Consider the following 17,747-nt stretch of genomic DNA (forward strand, 5'->3'; position numbering starts at 1 on the left):
CTTATACACTAAATCTTCATCATTTTTGAAACCTTGAAAGTCTTTAACCTTTATTTTTGACTGGGGCATGAACATATTAATGAGCCTCTTTCAGTGACCTGTAAACAGACTTCAAGCATTTTTCAAATCATTTGATTCTTTGTATTTGCCTTGTCTTTATTTCTTCCTGATTTATTGTGTAGACGTAGTATTATTAACATGTCCTGTTTTAGTGTTGTTTTCGTGTTGAGTTATCACGTAACTGTTCATACAGCTACGCAATCTCACCAATAATCTCCCTTATTTGATTTTTAAACCTAACAAACAAATTAAATAGAGAGGATAACTCAACTAACAACTTAAAAACGTAAAGTACCAGGACTTGTAAATAATGCTACTGGTTTTCCGGATCAAATACTGCATTTCTAGATTTCTTGAGTAACTGAAATGAAAGATGCTTGTTCCTCTAGCACTGAACTGATCTTCAAGTACTTTCATCTTCATTTCCTTGGTTTTTGAAATCTCTGCCAGATAATACTTCTTAGTCTTGAAGTAATCATCAGCAGCTTTTTTTATACAACCACATTTCCTATTAAGAAGCACATATCTCTCTTGCTTCTCCCCCTATGAGAATCAACTGCTTAAAGAAGAATCACCTTCATTTACCACGTCTCCCGTACAATAGGATCCACTGTTAAAAACCAATGGTACTCCTTTTTTGGAAAATAGCTTCTCCCCTTTTCAAAAATAGTGATGAATCAAACCACTTCTTCTGATCACTAGGAAATCACCTTCGTGTTTACCACCTCTCCCGTACAATAGGATCCGTAGTTACAAACAACAATGGTGTGGTGTAGTGTACATGTGCTTTACCTTTTTCCTCCTCCCTGCTATTTCTCCCCTTTAGTTGAGGAATCCTCCAAACTATTACTTAAGATTTTATCTCCCCCTTAGAGAAGGAATGTATGCCGTTGTCTGAAGGATTTCTCATATTTTACTTGGTTATAAAAGAAATAACAAGTCATAGTCTGATCAACCATGTCCCTTTAAATGCTGCAAGAGACTTCACTATTGATCATCCCGTTAACCAATATTCCTAACTCCTTATACCTCCCAACTGTGAGATCACCAATTGGTACCAATTGTTAGCTCACAACTGGTTAGGTCCCGAAGTATTCTAATCCAATATGTAAATGTTAGGTCCCTAATAGTTAGGTTTCAATCATAAACAAATTCGAGACCCGAAGAAACACTACGCCATATATTGGATTCTGCAACCCCAAGAAACCGTAACTAAAGGCCAAAAAAGCGTTGCTAAAGGCCAAAAAAAGGCTATGGCGACTCTTTTTCGGGGTTGCAATTTTAGGCGTTGCAATAGAGTTTTTTGCAACCATGGTGACACCCTATTGCAACCCTTGGTTATCCGTTACAGAAACGTGCTATTGCAACACCAATGGGGTTGCAATAGGTCTTGAAAGTGTTACAGTAGGGTTTGGGCTATTAGTAAAATATTTGTGGGCCCCACAATTGGGCCCACATGTGGGGTATTGATGCAACCTTTTTGTAACATTCTTAGTAGTTTTTGCAATATTTTTAGTACTTTTTGCAACATTTTACACTGATTATTAGCAACACTATAAAGACATATTGCAACGCTTTTACAAAAAAAATGCTAGGAACTGTTTGTAAATTAACATGCCCATAAATAAGACATTGTCTTTAAACCAACACAATCCACAAACCATAACATCAATCCACCAACCATAACATCAGTTACCCCATAATACCACTACCTTCACTATCACCATACTACCATCCCTATATCAATAAACTTGAACCAATAAGACTATATTTTGCCTTTTGATAGGATTATTACAATGCTATATGAACATTCTCATGCAGCTGTTTACTAATGCTATGAAATTACATTGTGTTTATTGGCCGTTATTTGACAATGATTCTTCTTCCGTGTGGTTGTTTCTCTCCATCATGAGCCACATTCTTCTTCGCCATGCTCTTCTTTTGAGAACTCCTCGATCAATTCACGCTGCCTCTGAGTCAAATTCCTTCAAATAAAATAGAACTTTATTTAACATATTTGATAACATTGCTTAATTTTCTGAGCTCTAGGTAACAAAACCATTGTCTTGAAGTACTGAGGCAATATGCCAGAAACAGATTTAGTGCTGTATGTTATCATTACGTTGATGATCAAGGATCAAACAACTTACCGTAAGTAAAATTAGTTTTTTTGTCAATAAGAAACATGGTGAAGTAAAGATACTAACAAGATTGTCAGTAATAGATTCTGAGTTAATAGGTTGAGGAGAATTTTCTGAACTTCCTTACCTTGGTGTGTCGTCATCATCACAATCATCGTCGAAATAGCCATCAAATTAGCAAAACATCCAGAGAAAACATGTATATATACTTAAAGAATAAGGGTTATCCAGAGAAAACATGAATAAAGGTTATCTAATAGACTTTAACCTGGCTAGGGTATGTGCATCATTTCTTTGTAGATTATTTTGCACTATATCCTGTCTGAAGTATATTTATTAGCACACAGTCTAAGAGTTCTTGCTTTGCTTTCCAACATTTTTTTTCATGCAGGATATGAACATGATATATGGAACAACTGGTAAGCTCTGAGTATTAATTAGATCTCATGCAGGCTTACAAATAATTAATCGCGAGCAGCTCACTTACAAGCAGTGAGCTGTACAGGCCTGCACCATGTTTCATTGCATGTACATAATCTAACCCTCTTGCAAAATCTGCAGCAAGCAAAAAAGTACTCTCAGGTGGAAGGCTGAAAGAACCTGTGCCTTTCCAAGGTAGAAAGGAGCTGATCAGCCTTGCGGGAAAAGCAATGCACAGTCCCAACCAGGAAGCAGCAAGTCCTCCAACATCCAAAGGAAAGAGGAATATTGCTTCACCTCGTGACAGTAATATCGCATACCCGACTCCAATGTCTCTACATATGTCAGGGGTTGCTATCATAGGTGCTGGCATTGTGTTTATTTTTCACATCAAGTCTCTGGATGTTAAAGATAAAGTTTAGTCTTATAGTGAGACATGTTTTTCTTTTATAGGGAAACCGAAGACCATAAAGATATATGTATATATACGGATGCTACATCCGCTAATTGGTGGAAGCCAGTCAAAGGGCCCACACCAATAGTTTGAGATTCACGAGTTACCTTACAGTTGAGAAAACAGTGATCCATTTCAGCAGCTGGTCTACACATGCACACTTACCAAGTCCATCTTTTTAACTATTTCAATTAGAGTCCCATGAATACCCAAAAAACCAAGTTAAAATGCCAGGAGTAACATTTTGGTGAGCATGTGTTAAAAAATAGCCTAAAAACAGACCAGAACAGAGTTGAAACAATGAAGTTATACCTACCTCATCACTTTATTCTTTAGTAATTAAATGATGATAGGAGATTAGTCTCAACAAAGCTGTGAGAACAAAAAAAATTCCACCCATGAAAGATATAATTCAGCACACAATATCATCAAACACAACAAATAATAGACATGTCTACCTCTTCCGATTTCATTGTCCGGACATCATTAAGCAACATAATTCAGTAATATAACTGGACATGATTTCAAGGTGACCTTCTGCGACTACACCTACTGGGGGAACGTGACATGCTCCTATTACGCTCTCGGTATCTATCTCTACTCCCCTCTCTTCCATTTCTACTACTGCTGTACTTTGAATCCAACCCTCTCCCCCTTCACGGCTTCCCCTACCATTTCTCTCGCGAGACCTTTCATGATCTTGGTCTCGATACCTATCCCGCTCTCTGTCTCTATCACGATTGCGGTCCCTGTCTCTGTCACCTGAAACACTTCTTCTACATCTACTCTCGACTTCCTTTTCCCTATGTTTTCTTCTTTCTTCTGCTTCCTTCTCCCTTGCTAACCTTTCCTGTTCTCTTGCTTTCTCCTTAGCTTCCTACTTATTCATTTTTTTGGTCACTCTCAGACAGAAAAACTAAACAACAAATACAAAGAAATAAGGAGAGAGAACATCAAAGGTGATAGGCTAATTCAGAATATTTATAATATCTGGGATATATCGTGTAATTATTTTGCAAATAAATAAATATTATGCATGTTCCGTATTTATTCTGTGAAGTATTTGTTAAGTGGTATATGTGTTTGGATGTTTAAAAATAATATAAATTGAGTATTTTAATTTTTATATGTTCAAAATAAAATATAGATAATTGTCATATCTTCCTATTTATTTTTATGTTGATTTATGATTTTATAGGAAATTTATGGATTTTATAAATTATTTTTCCGGGTATTTATAAACTATTTAATTTAATCGGGAACAAGCTGACTTCACTCGTTTTTATATTTTTATAACCCGAAACTCTTCCGAGAACTCCTACCTAACCTAATTATAATATTCCGAGCATTTTCCATGTTTCGACTTTTTCGATCTGGCGTACGGTTTGTCCTGTGCGGTTCCCGGCGTAATATTTTCGATACATTATTCGTTTCGGTAAATCAATAAAACTTGTATTTTCGATAAACGGGATCTTTTTATTAAACTATTATATTTATCACCTCGTAATACGTGTAACCAGGCGCTGAGACCAAGACCGCAGTACAAATTGTACTGATTTGGATAATTATCCCGAAAACCGATACCATTTGGATCCGTTTTTATAAATAAACGTACTATTTTATATCCGGAATGATCCAACGGGATACTAATTTTCCGTAATTATAAATAGTCTTTACCGTATTTCATTTCGTATCAAAAATCATTTGCAAACAGTAATTATATAATTTTACAGAAAAAATATTTATATTCATATAACCTTTCAAGAATCAAACTGCAAATCGGAGGTGTTATTGATCTTTGTTTGGAAAGATCGAGTAACCAAATCGAATGGTTTAAGGAGTACTATCAGAATCTGTGCTTCATATCACTGCAGAATCAAAGGTTTATTCTCTATAATTTTTATTAATTTCAAATTATTTGATTAAAAATATGAATTTTTGTACGGATGATTGTTTGAATGATTTGATGCTTGCATGTTGTAGAGCTTGTTTTCCTGATGATTTTGATATGTCAGATGACTGATTTGGAGTCAATTAATGTGGCACCCTCCAAACCCGGGTCAGAAGATTGGGGTCCACAACACAAACATAATAAATCAACCTGTATAAGAAATATTATTTATAATGACCCTGCTTCACAAAACCACGGATCGCAACAGGTTAAAGTATGAAAACAAGCCACAACCTTAATTTATTACATCGTACCAAATCCCAACTAATTTAACTTACAATTGACAATAAAATCATTCTTACAATCTGACTATCTCTTTACCGCATGAAACTTTTGCTAGCTCGATCCAACTCGACTGGAACCTTAGCCCGCACTTTGGACTGAGGAACTTCACTATCATCCTTATTCTTGTCAACTGTAAAATATATAAAAGAATCGCAAGGGTGAGCTAACTAGCTCAGCAAGTCATAATAGTGATAACTGAGGTTAAACAATGATCAAATGAGATGATTCAAAGGAATCAAGTTTCTTTTTAACTAATCATTAGAATTGGATATTCATTTTAAGTTTTAAAAACCAAGGTTAGGCTGCTGATCAGTCACGCACTAACCCCGAGCAAGCACACAACACTGCTCTAATTACTGGATCCAAGGCACACATTGGCCTAACTTGACCATTGGTATGGTCTGACCACGAATCTGGTCCACAAATATAAAAACTATCCAATCCTAAAGCAGTTCAATATGATAACAATATGATTCAGTAAAACAAGATCATAATCAATAATGGTTAAACATTTGCATAAAAACGTAAGGAAACTCATGGATATCACAAGGGTATATCAGGTTATGTATAAGAAACAGTTTTCCGGTTTGTAAAATGATCAGGTATTTGATCAGTAATGATTTTTCAGGATATGGTTCTTGGATGTTATAAAGAATGATTGGAATATAAAAGTTTTAGTGTTTCAAATCATTCTCTTTCAGTATTTGGTGTTTGGTAGTTATACTTTTGAAGAGTAGTATTATATATGTATGGTTTGGTGTCTGATGATCAACAAAGGATGGGTTACAAAAAAATAAGGCTTATGGCTCAAGATCAAGAAAAATCAGGGTTCAAGGTTCAATGGTTTAAAGCTCTTGTAATGTAAAACAGGAGTTATTTTGGATAATAGCGACATGTTATAAAACAGTTCAAAAAATATATTGGTAATATATATCTTGCAGAAAAGTTCAGAAATACTTGCCTTACAAGGCTTTACAACTATTACTGTTCAACTCTGAACCGACTCTGCTGCTCAAGCTCTAACGTCCAACCACTAGATCCGATTGGATTCGACTTTGACACTCAGGTCTTTCTATTAAAACTCTACTGAGCTCGTCGACCGACCACTAGGTTATCTTTAGTCCAACGCCCACTTTCGGTCTCCCGACTAAAACCTACAGGGTCGAAATACTATATGTTAGATACCCAGTTATGCTTGACATATCCTCGCTAACCACCTACGCATACGATATCATGACCCGACTCGTAATTATACCTCTTAATACCATACACATAGCAATCAGAGTTTACGAACTCAAAACTCAACTCGATAATAATTTTCGGAAAACACATATACTCGTCGCTTTAGGACACAGGTAGCCAGTTATACTTTACAAAATATTTTATTTATAATTATAGAACTATATACATTCGACTGGTATTTCCGATATTTTACAGGATATGCCCCGAAAATCGGGCAGCGTCTCTTTTATTTATAGGACTACCTGTCGAATACAATCGACGTCAAACCAATAACAACAATCAATCAATCACACAATCCAACATTTACGGCAAAATACGGAGGTGCCCGGTTATTTCGGGTTTCCGTCACAAATTATACCGATTAATTTAATAATCATTTTCCGCATGAATAATTTATTTCACGAATCAATCAAGTATTCCTGCCAAAACAATTCAAAATTCCCCATTAAAATTCCAACAGTATCTGAACCACAGAACACAAACATCACCACCATAACCCACGCGCTTCACGCACACAACACACACTAACACACGCACCCACACACGCGGTTGCACACACACACACACAAATCGCATACACAGTCACCTACATATATACACACAAGGTATACACATGCAGTCAACAAGACACAACTGAAGCCCATAATCGGAAAAGGAACAAACGAGGCCGGAAGTTACCAAGGCGGCGGCGGAGTCGCCGGAAAACCGGCAGAACCCGAAGGACAAAGAACAGGAACAAGAAGAACGGGAAGGAGGAAGAAGGGGAAAGTAGAACAGAGGGAAATAATAGAGGATTGTAAGAGAGAGTGAGAGATCGAGATGAGAGAATTGAGAGATGGGAAGTAACAGAGGTCGGGGTTTTGATTAGTATATTTATATATATTTTTTTTCTTTTATTCTGCTACTGCCACGTACACTAATATAGCAATACATACTTCTGATTAACAACCACGTGTCCTGTACGCCGGATTTTTCGACCCATATTTGTAATTTTGACAAACCAAGTTGCACAAAAATTAACTCGGAAAATTGTCAAAATAGTTTTAAAATTATATAAAATCCCTAAATTAATAAATCATGAATTTTGTAATTTTTTTAAATAAATTTTGAAACGCGACTTATACCTGCATTTTATAATTAACGAACCGAGCTGTACTTAAAATAAATTCAGAAAATCACGGAAACAGTCTTAAAATGTTACAAATATCCCGAAGTTTATAAAAACATAAATTTCGAAATTTTTAAACGATTTCTAAATCGCAACTGGTACCCGCTTTTTAACAATTAACGAAACAACGCACGGGTGAAATTAATCCCGAAAATTTCTAAAATAATTTTAAAATTCTTGGAATATTCCAAACTTAAATAAATATGAGTTTCATAATTTTTGAAGAATTCTAGAATTAAATATGGATTTTACAAATAAAAGCATTCAGAAAATCATTTAAAGATAAATAATTAATAAAATATTGATTTCTTAATTTTATAAAATCCTAAAAATAATTATTGTAATTATGAAATCATAAAAATAATTTTAGAGACACTTCAAATATTTATACAAATAAAGTTGCATTAAATTCACTTTTAAAAGTGGAACAATTCTATGCAATTCCTTAGTTAATTACGCGAACAACCTTGTATATCATAAATTACACCTATATAACAATCAACCAACACAGAGCGGTCAAAACCAATACACATATTTATTTAATAATTTCCGTAATAATCACATATTTAAATAATTCAAAAACACACGAGTCGTTATATCCTTCCCCCCTTAAAAAGGTTCTATCCTCAGAATCTGGTCTAGTTACACAAGTGAGGATATTTGTCAAGCATATCTGACTCTAATTCCTAAGTAGACCCTTCTACTCGAGGGTTCAAACGTACTCACAATAGGTATGCACTCATTTCCAAGGACTTGCCTTTGACAATCAAAAATTTGGATTGATCACTATATGCACAACAACTTGGACAAGAGCCCCATTGGCTCCTGATCAATCACTTAATCCAAACCCAATACTTATCACTTTAATATTGACAAGTAAAATACATTAGGTGTACACACGGGTGTGACGGTCATATCATTTATGAATAACTTTATCTATATTTATCAATACCTCGAATGGTTCACTAATTTTAGGACTTAGCTTGTCCCTTCTACTCAAACTTATCCAATCTCTTTCAAGACGACACTTTTACTAACACTACTGGTCCTATTTCTATACTCATACTTTCTCTCAATACAATTTCGTTTTCTTTCTTTGTCTACTCCGAGCTACTTAACCAATAGCACTACGCTCTTGGTGTGAAGAATTAACTTAGAATTTAACAACTTCCTTTTTCTCACTTTATCTCAATAAAAATGGGACCTTACACTCGCGTTCGCATAAAGCTTGGTAAAGTAGCATTCCAAAGCTGACATCGATGATAAATAATCATTTCAGTGTTTTCTTAAAACTCAACCTCTCAACATATCTTACATTTTCTCAATCACTTCCATACTTTGACTTTCCTTCTGATCTTTGGAGAAAATCCTTGGGCATTCCACACATACTTTCTTATTCTTTGAATAGCTGAGGATGTTATTAATAAATACAATTTACTTATCTGAGTACTCTTTATACAACATGTTCCTTAATTCCTTATAGCCAACTGTTACACTTGTTATTTCACATAATATCACCAGATCTTGCAATGCTCTTAACTCATTTTGATCTTAATCTTTGTTATGTTCTCAGGTAGGATCTTAAGTTAATCATTGATACATATCACATTTGTTGAATTAGGTCTCATAAATAGTCAATTCTTTATAGGGGTCACTTATTCTTATTCGTTGTTTTGTTAAACTCCCGATAATTAGTACTTACTCTCATAATTTCATTCCTTCTTCTCCTTAACATCATTGGTACACTTCACGATTCGCTTCTTGTAAAACCACTCCCTGGGTCTGCCCTATCCACTAGGCCTCTCATACTTTGCCTTAATTCTTCGACATATCCAACACTCCCTAATTCATCTTGAAATTTCCTTCTTATACCTGGTTATCACTATTTTTCTTTAAATTTCCGTACATCTTGGCATCTCTTCAATAGATTAAATAATTTATATTGTAAATTCCCTGTAAGATCTCATTTCTTAATCCTTTTACCTGTAGCATTCAAGTGCTGGAAAAAAACCTGGGGATATCGTGCTCGTTCCCCTGGGCGCATAAATTTCCTTTTACTAACTGCTAATATCGTGATCCATTATCTGCTTTTGACATCTCCTTATCTTTCCCTTAACAACTTCGACTGAAAGGTCATACTATCCATCCTTGCTCCTTTTTGGATTATAAAATCTTACTTCCAATTCCAACTTCTAAAATTCCATAGATAACTCTATATTTGCTTTTCCTCGTGAATACATACTACAACCTCTTATGGTCCATATAGATCTTGCACCTTTCTCCATATATATCATGTTTCCCAATCTTTCAAAACAAATATTATTACTATTAGTCCCAATTATGATTAGGATACTTCTGCTCATAAGGTTTCGGTTGTCTGGGTGCATATACAATAACTTTATTGTGCTGCATCAACACACATCCTACTCTCTTATGAGAAGCAACACTATAACTACCATACCTCCTTGATACTTTTGAAATGATAAAGCCGGTAATGTAACCATTCTCTCCTTTAACTCCGCAAAAATTTCTTTACTCTTCTCCATTTCATATATACTTCTTATTTCTCCTGGTTAGCTTCGTCGAAGGTATTGCAACTTCCAAGAAATCTTGCACAAATTTTCAATAATACCCGGTCCATGGTAAAACTCCTTACTTTTATTGGTACATTTTGGCCTTTCTTTATTCATAGTAACTTTGATTTCTACTGGATATCCTTTGGTCTCCTCCTCACTGATTACTTATGCTTTCTGCCATTAAAATTTTTACCTTGTAGACTTTACATATAATTTCTTTCTTCTCCGACTCCCCAGTTGTCATTAAATGCTTCGAATGGTCCTTCGTTGAATTTAAGTAATACAACTACAGCTTATCCAGATATTCCTTAAAGATTCTGTCCATCAAGTTCAACTATCACTGGTATATTGGTTAATCCAAATAACATTACCTAGAATTTTTATAGCAGCAATACTTAGTTTTGAAAATTATCCTTGATATGTCCATAGATTCAATCTCAAATTGATAACATCCAAATCTTAGAAAATACTCTGCTTCTTTCATCTGATCGAATAAATCATTAATTCGAGGTAACGAATACTTACTCTTGATAGTAAACTTGTTGAGTTTTTTTTAGTTGACGCATAATCTCATACTTCCATTTTCTTATTAACCATTAATACCGGTGCACCTTATGGGATACATTGGGTCTAATCGCTTCTTCTTCTAACATCTCTTGCATCCGTGTTGCTAACTTCCTTATTTTAACTGGTGCCATTTTGTGTAAGGCCTTGGTCACTGGCTTCGTCTCAGGTGCTAAGTCAATCACGAACTTCATTTCTCTATCTGGAGGAATATCGATAACTCATCTGGAAACATATCTTGAAACTCCTTATTTGCTATAAAATCTTCAAGTTCGGTTTGCTCCTGACTCTTATTTATAATCGCCATAGCACTTATATTTTGGTCACTATAATCTTAAATCATTCTTAATAAGTTCTTTATTTTCCTTTGTCCTTTAAACTTCTTCATGTTCTCACTTGGCGTCTTCAGAACTATCTTCCATCACGACGGTCTACCTGGGCATCACACTTGAATAATTAATCCACTCCCTAGAATAATGTCAAATCCTCTTAATTCAAATGATATCAATTCTTCACAACTTATTGCCAGAAATATCGATTCCGCCATTGGTACTTACTTATTCAATAATTGCACGTTCTTAACTTGCTAGTCCTTTAGTCATCCACTTACTGATTCGACAAGATAATTTATCTGATTAATAAAACCTTGAGAGACATACGATCAAGTTGCTCCCACATCTTTCAATACTTTAACGCATAAGGTATCCGCAATAATCTTCCTCGTCATCACATCCATATTCTAAATAACATCTCGCAAATTCTCGTTCTTGGAGACGTTTCCCTTATTGAAGTAGATTCCCTTGACTGTTAATGCATCCCTGGCTAAGGCCAGTGATTTGCAATTCTCACTATATGCCCTTATTTCCTTTCCATGCATGAGAGGTAGATAAGACTTTGCCCACTGGGTGTATAGTACGTTGACTTTTATTTAAAAAGCTCTCGCAAAGAACAACGGTACAATGAGACAACTAGAAAGATTCACAATTTTAATAAACTTAGAGTTGAAAAGAAAGAAGAAGTAATGACTTGAATATGAATGAGACAACCACATTGGTATTTAAGATGGCCAGTCTTTTATACCGTATACAGCATATGATTAGGTGGCGTCCCACCCGACTCTCCGTCATTCCGACAAAGTGTCTCATCAAAACACTGTTTGTCCCAATCGGGAAGCAAAACTTGAGGGGAACAATTAAATTTGAAAGGAATGCAAAATCCTCCATTTTGATATCATCAGAAAGAATTTATTAAGAAAAAGAGTTCATACATTTTTAGAAATTAAAAAGGAGTATACGTTGTAATGTTGAGGACGAGAATGATACCATTGGTCACCATCAACATTTCACTTGTATTCATCTTTCAAGCTTGCTCGATCATTTCCTAATTGTATCATATAACAACTTTAGAAGTATACTAAAATGCCTTCACAACTAAGCATTATAGTAGATTCTTACTTGTTAAGTCTCGCGTCTGTAACGTCGCACCTACACGTATAATACTTTAAAAATTCGATCATAATGGCGTTCTTATCAAATAACCTTGAGTTTCCTCTTTTTAATTTGGAATAACCATAAGTCATTCAACATAACGATCATTTTATTAATAATATTCTTCCTTTAGAAAAGTCTGGAAATTTTCCCAATCTTCTTCGGTCATGCCCAGGCTTCCGTTTATTCAATGAATTCTTCGAACTCTGATAATCCCAGTAATTGGATGAGTAGTTACTCCGTACGCTGGTTCTGTTGTTAATCCTATCAGACAATACTTGCACCCATTTCTTCATAATCGCAGGTTACCTCGTTCTCCGAGTTAACAATAATGAGTCTGAAACAATATCCTTCCAGATAATCCGGGTCTTTTAACAAACAAGAAACTCAAGTAGTAACTTAAAAACCAAGGTTTAAAACTTATTTTATTCAAAAAGGCTTTTAGAAATTTTGTGAGGAAAAATCTTTTTCGAAAACTTGTTAAAAATTTTGAAAATTTTGAGAGTCACACATCTGGTTGTCCTCACTATATGAATTGGTTGTTGTCCTTCCGACCTATAAAAAGGTACCATATTAAAGAAATAATTACATAAACGTTCGTTCACTCCAATCTACCTTTTCTTCTTCATCGGGTCCATTTGTCTTCCTTAATCGACGAAAATGTCAATTGTCGTTGCATGTTATCTTATTCATAGCTTCACGTCAAAGCTTCCATACTGGTAATACTCCCAACATTACCGTTGCAATAGTTAAGTAAAACAGGCTATCCCATAGTCAATAAGTCTATTTCATTGAACAAAGTTTGCTCGTATCACATCACATTACTACTTTACATATCACAATTATCATATCATTGTCATTTAATTTCACAAAAATCCCAGGTTTATACATTTCTCTTTTACTCTTTCAAAATTCACCTGGTTCATCCCATACTTATTCACGGGTGGCTTAGTCACTAAGGCTTCTTTTAACCTAATAACAACTATCCTCTGAAACACTTAAATCTCCTCTCTAAACTTCGTCTCACCTCTATTTATAACTCAAGCGCTCACCATTTACTGTAGCTATCGAATCCATCCTCGTAGGTACAATCACTTCATAGGACAAGTTTTAAACTGGGGGTATAGAACAGGATGTAGGGTAAACTAAAAAGATACACTCAGAGCCGAATGTCCAGTGAAACAAGAATAAACAGATGGAGGTTCTTGAATAGGTAATCTAGTATCAAGAGGTGGTAGAATAGCGTAGAATAGCTTGAAGAGGTGCAACTGTCGTAATGGAAGGTAGTACCACTATTACTGATGAAGGAACAAGGTGCAAATCAAATTTGAGAGAAGATAACGATCCTCGAACGGAAAGCTCCAACCGATCGAATGACATCGGGAAATTAGGATCTGCCATTGCCGTTGTCTGGAAATCACGTCGCAAGCTGAGAATCCCGAATCGCAATACGAACTGTGCCGGAGACCTACTATACCATCGTACTCAACCTCACAACGTCTTATCTTTCTATTTCCTATTCTTAATCCTAACCCTCTACCCAATCCCGACAATCTAGGCTTGTTTCAGTGACTTATAACCTGTAGCTCTGATACCAACCTGTGGCGCCCTCCAAACCCGGGTCAGAAGATTGGGATCCACAACACAAACATAATAAATCAACCTGTATAAGAAATATTATTTATAATGACCCTGCTTCACAAAACCATGGATCGCAACAGGTTAAAGTATGAAAACAAGCCACAACCTTAATTTATTACATCGTACCAAATCCCAACTAATTTAACTTACAATTGATAATAAAATCATTCTTATAATCTGACTATCTCTTTATCGCATGAAACTTTTGCTAGTTCGATCCAACTCGACTGGAACCTTAGCCCGCACTTTGGACTGAGGAACTTCACTATCATCCTTATTCTTGTCAACTGTAAAATATATAAAAGAATCGCAAGGGTGAGCTAACTAGCTCAGCAAGTCATAATAGTGATAACTGAGGTTAAACAATGATCAAATGAGATGATTCAAAGGAATCAAGTTTCTTTTTAACTAATCATTAGAATTGGATATTCATTTTAAGTTTTAAAAACCAAGGTTAGGCTGCTGATCAGTCACGCACTAACTCCGAGCAAGCACACAGCACTGCTCTAATTACTGGATCCAAGGCACACATTGGCCTAACTTGACCATTGGTATGGTCTGACCACGAATCTGGTCCACATATATAAAAACTATCAAATCCTAAAGCAGTTCAATATGATAACAATATGATTCAGTAAAACAAGATCATAATCAATAATGGTTAAACATTTGCATAAAAATGTAAGGAAACTCATGGATATCACAAGGGTATATCAGGTTATGTATAAGAAACGGTTTTCCGGTTTGTAAAATGATCAGGTATTTGATCAGTAATGATTTTTCAGGATATGGTTCTTGGATGTTATAAAGAATGATTGGAATATAAAAGTTTTAGTGTTTCAAATCATTCTCTTTCAGTATTTGGTGTTTGGTAGTTATATTTTTGAAGAGTAGTATTATATTTGTATGGTTTGGTGTCTGATGATCAACAAAGGATGGGTTACAAAAAAATAAGGCTTATGGCTCAAGATCAAGAAAAATCAGGGTTCAAGGTTCAATGGTTTAAAGCTCTTGTAATGTAAACAGGAGTTATTTGGATAATAGCGACATGTTATAAAACAGTTCAAAAAAAATATTGGTAATATATATCTTGCAGAAAAGTTCAGAAATACTTGCCTTACAAGGCTTTACAACTATTACTGTTCAACTCTGAACCGACTCTGCTGCTCAAGCTCTAACGTCCAACCACTAGATCCGATTGGATTCGACTTTGACACTCAGGTCTTTCTATTAAAACTCTACTGAGCTCGTCGACTGACCACTAGGTTATCTTTAGTCCAACGCCCACTTTCGGTCTCCCGACTGAAACCTATAGGGTCGAAATACTATATGTTAGACACCCAGTTATGCTTGACATATCCTCGCTAACCACCTACGCATATGATATCATGACCCGACTCGTAAATGTACCTCTTAATACCATACACATAGCAATCAGAGTTTACGAACTCAAAACTCAACTCGATAATAATTTTCGGAAAACACATATACTCGTCGCTTTAGGACACAGGTTGCTAGTTATACTTTACAAAAATTTTATTTATAATTATAGAACTATATACATTCGACTGGTATTTCCGATATTTTACAGGATATGCCCCGAAAATCGGGCAGCGTCTCTTTTGTTTATAGGACTACCTGTCGAATACAATCGACGTCAAACCAATAACAACAATCAATCAATCACACAATCCAACATTTACGACTCACAATCCCATCTGTTAATCCAATTTGATATAACACAATACATTGTTCATTTCAAGAAATCAATTTTATATAGTAAATATTATTTATTTTATTTTATTTTATTTTATTTTAGGACTCAGAATCATTTCATCATAGTCCACCGTCGACTCACCGAAGTTCACCGTCGACGGCGGCAAAATTTGGATGTGCCCGGTTATTTCGGGTTTCCGTCATGAATTCTACCGATTAATTTAATAAACATTTTCCGCATTAATAATTTATTTCACGAATCAATCAAGTATTCCTGCCAAAAAAAATCAAAATTCCCCATTAAAATTCCAATAGTATCTGAACCACAGAACACAAACATCACCACCATAACCCACGCGCTTCACGCGCACAACACACACTAACACACGCACCCACACACGCGGTTGCACACACACACACACACAAATCACGTACACAGTCATCTACATATATACACATAAGGTATACACATGCAGTCAACAAGACACAACTGAAGCCCATAATCGGAAAAGGAACAAACGAGGGCGGAAGTTACCAAGGCGGCGGCGGAGTCGCCGAAAAACCGGCAGAACCCGAAGGAGAAAGAACAGGAACAAGAAGAACGGGAAGGAGGAAGAAGGGGAAAGTAGAACAAAGGGAAATAATAGAGGATTGTAAGAGAGAGTGAGAGATCGAGATGAGAGAATTGAGAGGTAGGAAGTAACAGAGGTCGGGGTTTTGATTAGTATATTTATATATATATTTTTTCTTTTATTCTGCTACTGCCACGTACACTAATATAGCAATACATACTTCTGATTAACAACCACGTGTCCTGTACGCCGGATTTTTCGACCCATATTTATAATTTTGACGAACCAAGTTGCACAAAAATTAACTCGGAAAATTGTCAAAATAGTTTTAAAATTATATAAATATCCCTAAATTAATAAAACATGAATTTTGTAATTTTTTTAAATAAATTTTGAAACGCGACTTATACCTGCATTTTATAATTAACGAACCGAGTTGTACTTAAAATAAATTCAGAAAATCACGGAAATAGTCTTAAAATGTTACAAATATCCCAAAGTTTATAAAAACATAAATTTCGAAATTTTTAAACGATTTCTAAATCACAACCGGTACCCGCTTTTTAACAACTAACGAAACAACGCACGGGTGAAATTAATCCCGAAAATTTCCAAAATAATTTTAAAATTCTCGAAATATTCTAAACTTAAATAAATATGAGTTTCATAATTTTTGAAGAATTCTAGAATTAAATATGGATTTTACAAATAAAAGCATTCATAAAATCATTTAAAGATAAATAATTAATAAAATATTGATTTCTTAATTTTATAAAATCCTAAAAATAATTATTGTAATTATAAAATCATAAAAATAATTTTAGAGACACTTCAAATATTTATACAAATAAAGTTGCATTAAATTCACTTTTAAAAGTGGAACAATTCAATGCAATTTCTTAGTTAATTACGCGAACAACCCTGTATATCATAAATTACACCTATATAATAATCAACCAACACAGAGCGGTCAAAACCAATACATATATTTATTTAATAATTTCCGTAATAATCACATATTTAAGTAATTCAAAAACACACGAGTCGTTATAAATAACATGTTCAAAATTGAGTTTGATTTTCGAATTTAGAAATTAGGGTTTATAACCCGTATGGATGTTTTTTTTATCGTAGGTAATCCGCAGCCGCTACCCTTCGGGTGCGCACTGGGTAAACCCTACGGGTTCACGTAATAGTCTGCAAACCACGTGAACCAAGGTAAACCGCATTTAAGCGACAGGCTCTGGCTCAGGAGGCATAATCATAAATTCTCCTCCCGTGGGATTCGAACCTGTGACCAAGAGGTTAGTTTTCCTCTCTTTAACCAACTGAGCCAACCCTTGCGGGCACCCGTATGAATGTTCTTAATTGAAATTTAGGGCTTTTTGTTCCAGGGGTAATTAGATGTTCTAGATGAGTGGGTGTTAGGTCACACTTTCACTGTAGAGGGGGTGAATACAATGTTTATTA

At 35.0% G+C, this 17,747-nt stretch overlaps 1 protein-coding gene across 1 annotated transcript in view; it reads right to left on the minus strand.

The window, feature by feature from the left end:
• Nucleotides 1–3,221: 3,221 nt before the first annotated feature.
• Nucleotides 3,222–17,747, minus strand: part of LOC141719815 (uncharacterized) — a 39,657-nt gene continuing 25,131 nt past the window's right edge. Inside the window, exon 3 of the mRNA XM_074522190.1 lies at nucleotides 3,222–3,952. Within this exon, the coding sequence (XP_074378291.1) occupies nucleotides 3,545–3,952 (408 nt within the window). The 3' untranslated portion in view covers nucleotides 3,222–3,544. The remainder of the gene's footprint in view (nucleotides 3,953–17,747) is intronic.

This window comes from Apium graveolens, chromosome 4 (genome assembly GCF_009905375.1).
Source record: "Apium graveolens cultivar Ventura chromosome 4, ASM990537v1, whole genome shotgun sequence".
Classification (NCBI taxonomy): Eukaryota; Viridiplantae; Streptophyta; class Magnoliopsida; order Apiales; family Apiaceae; genus Apium; species Apium graveolens.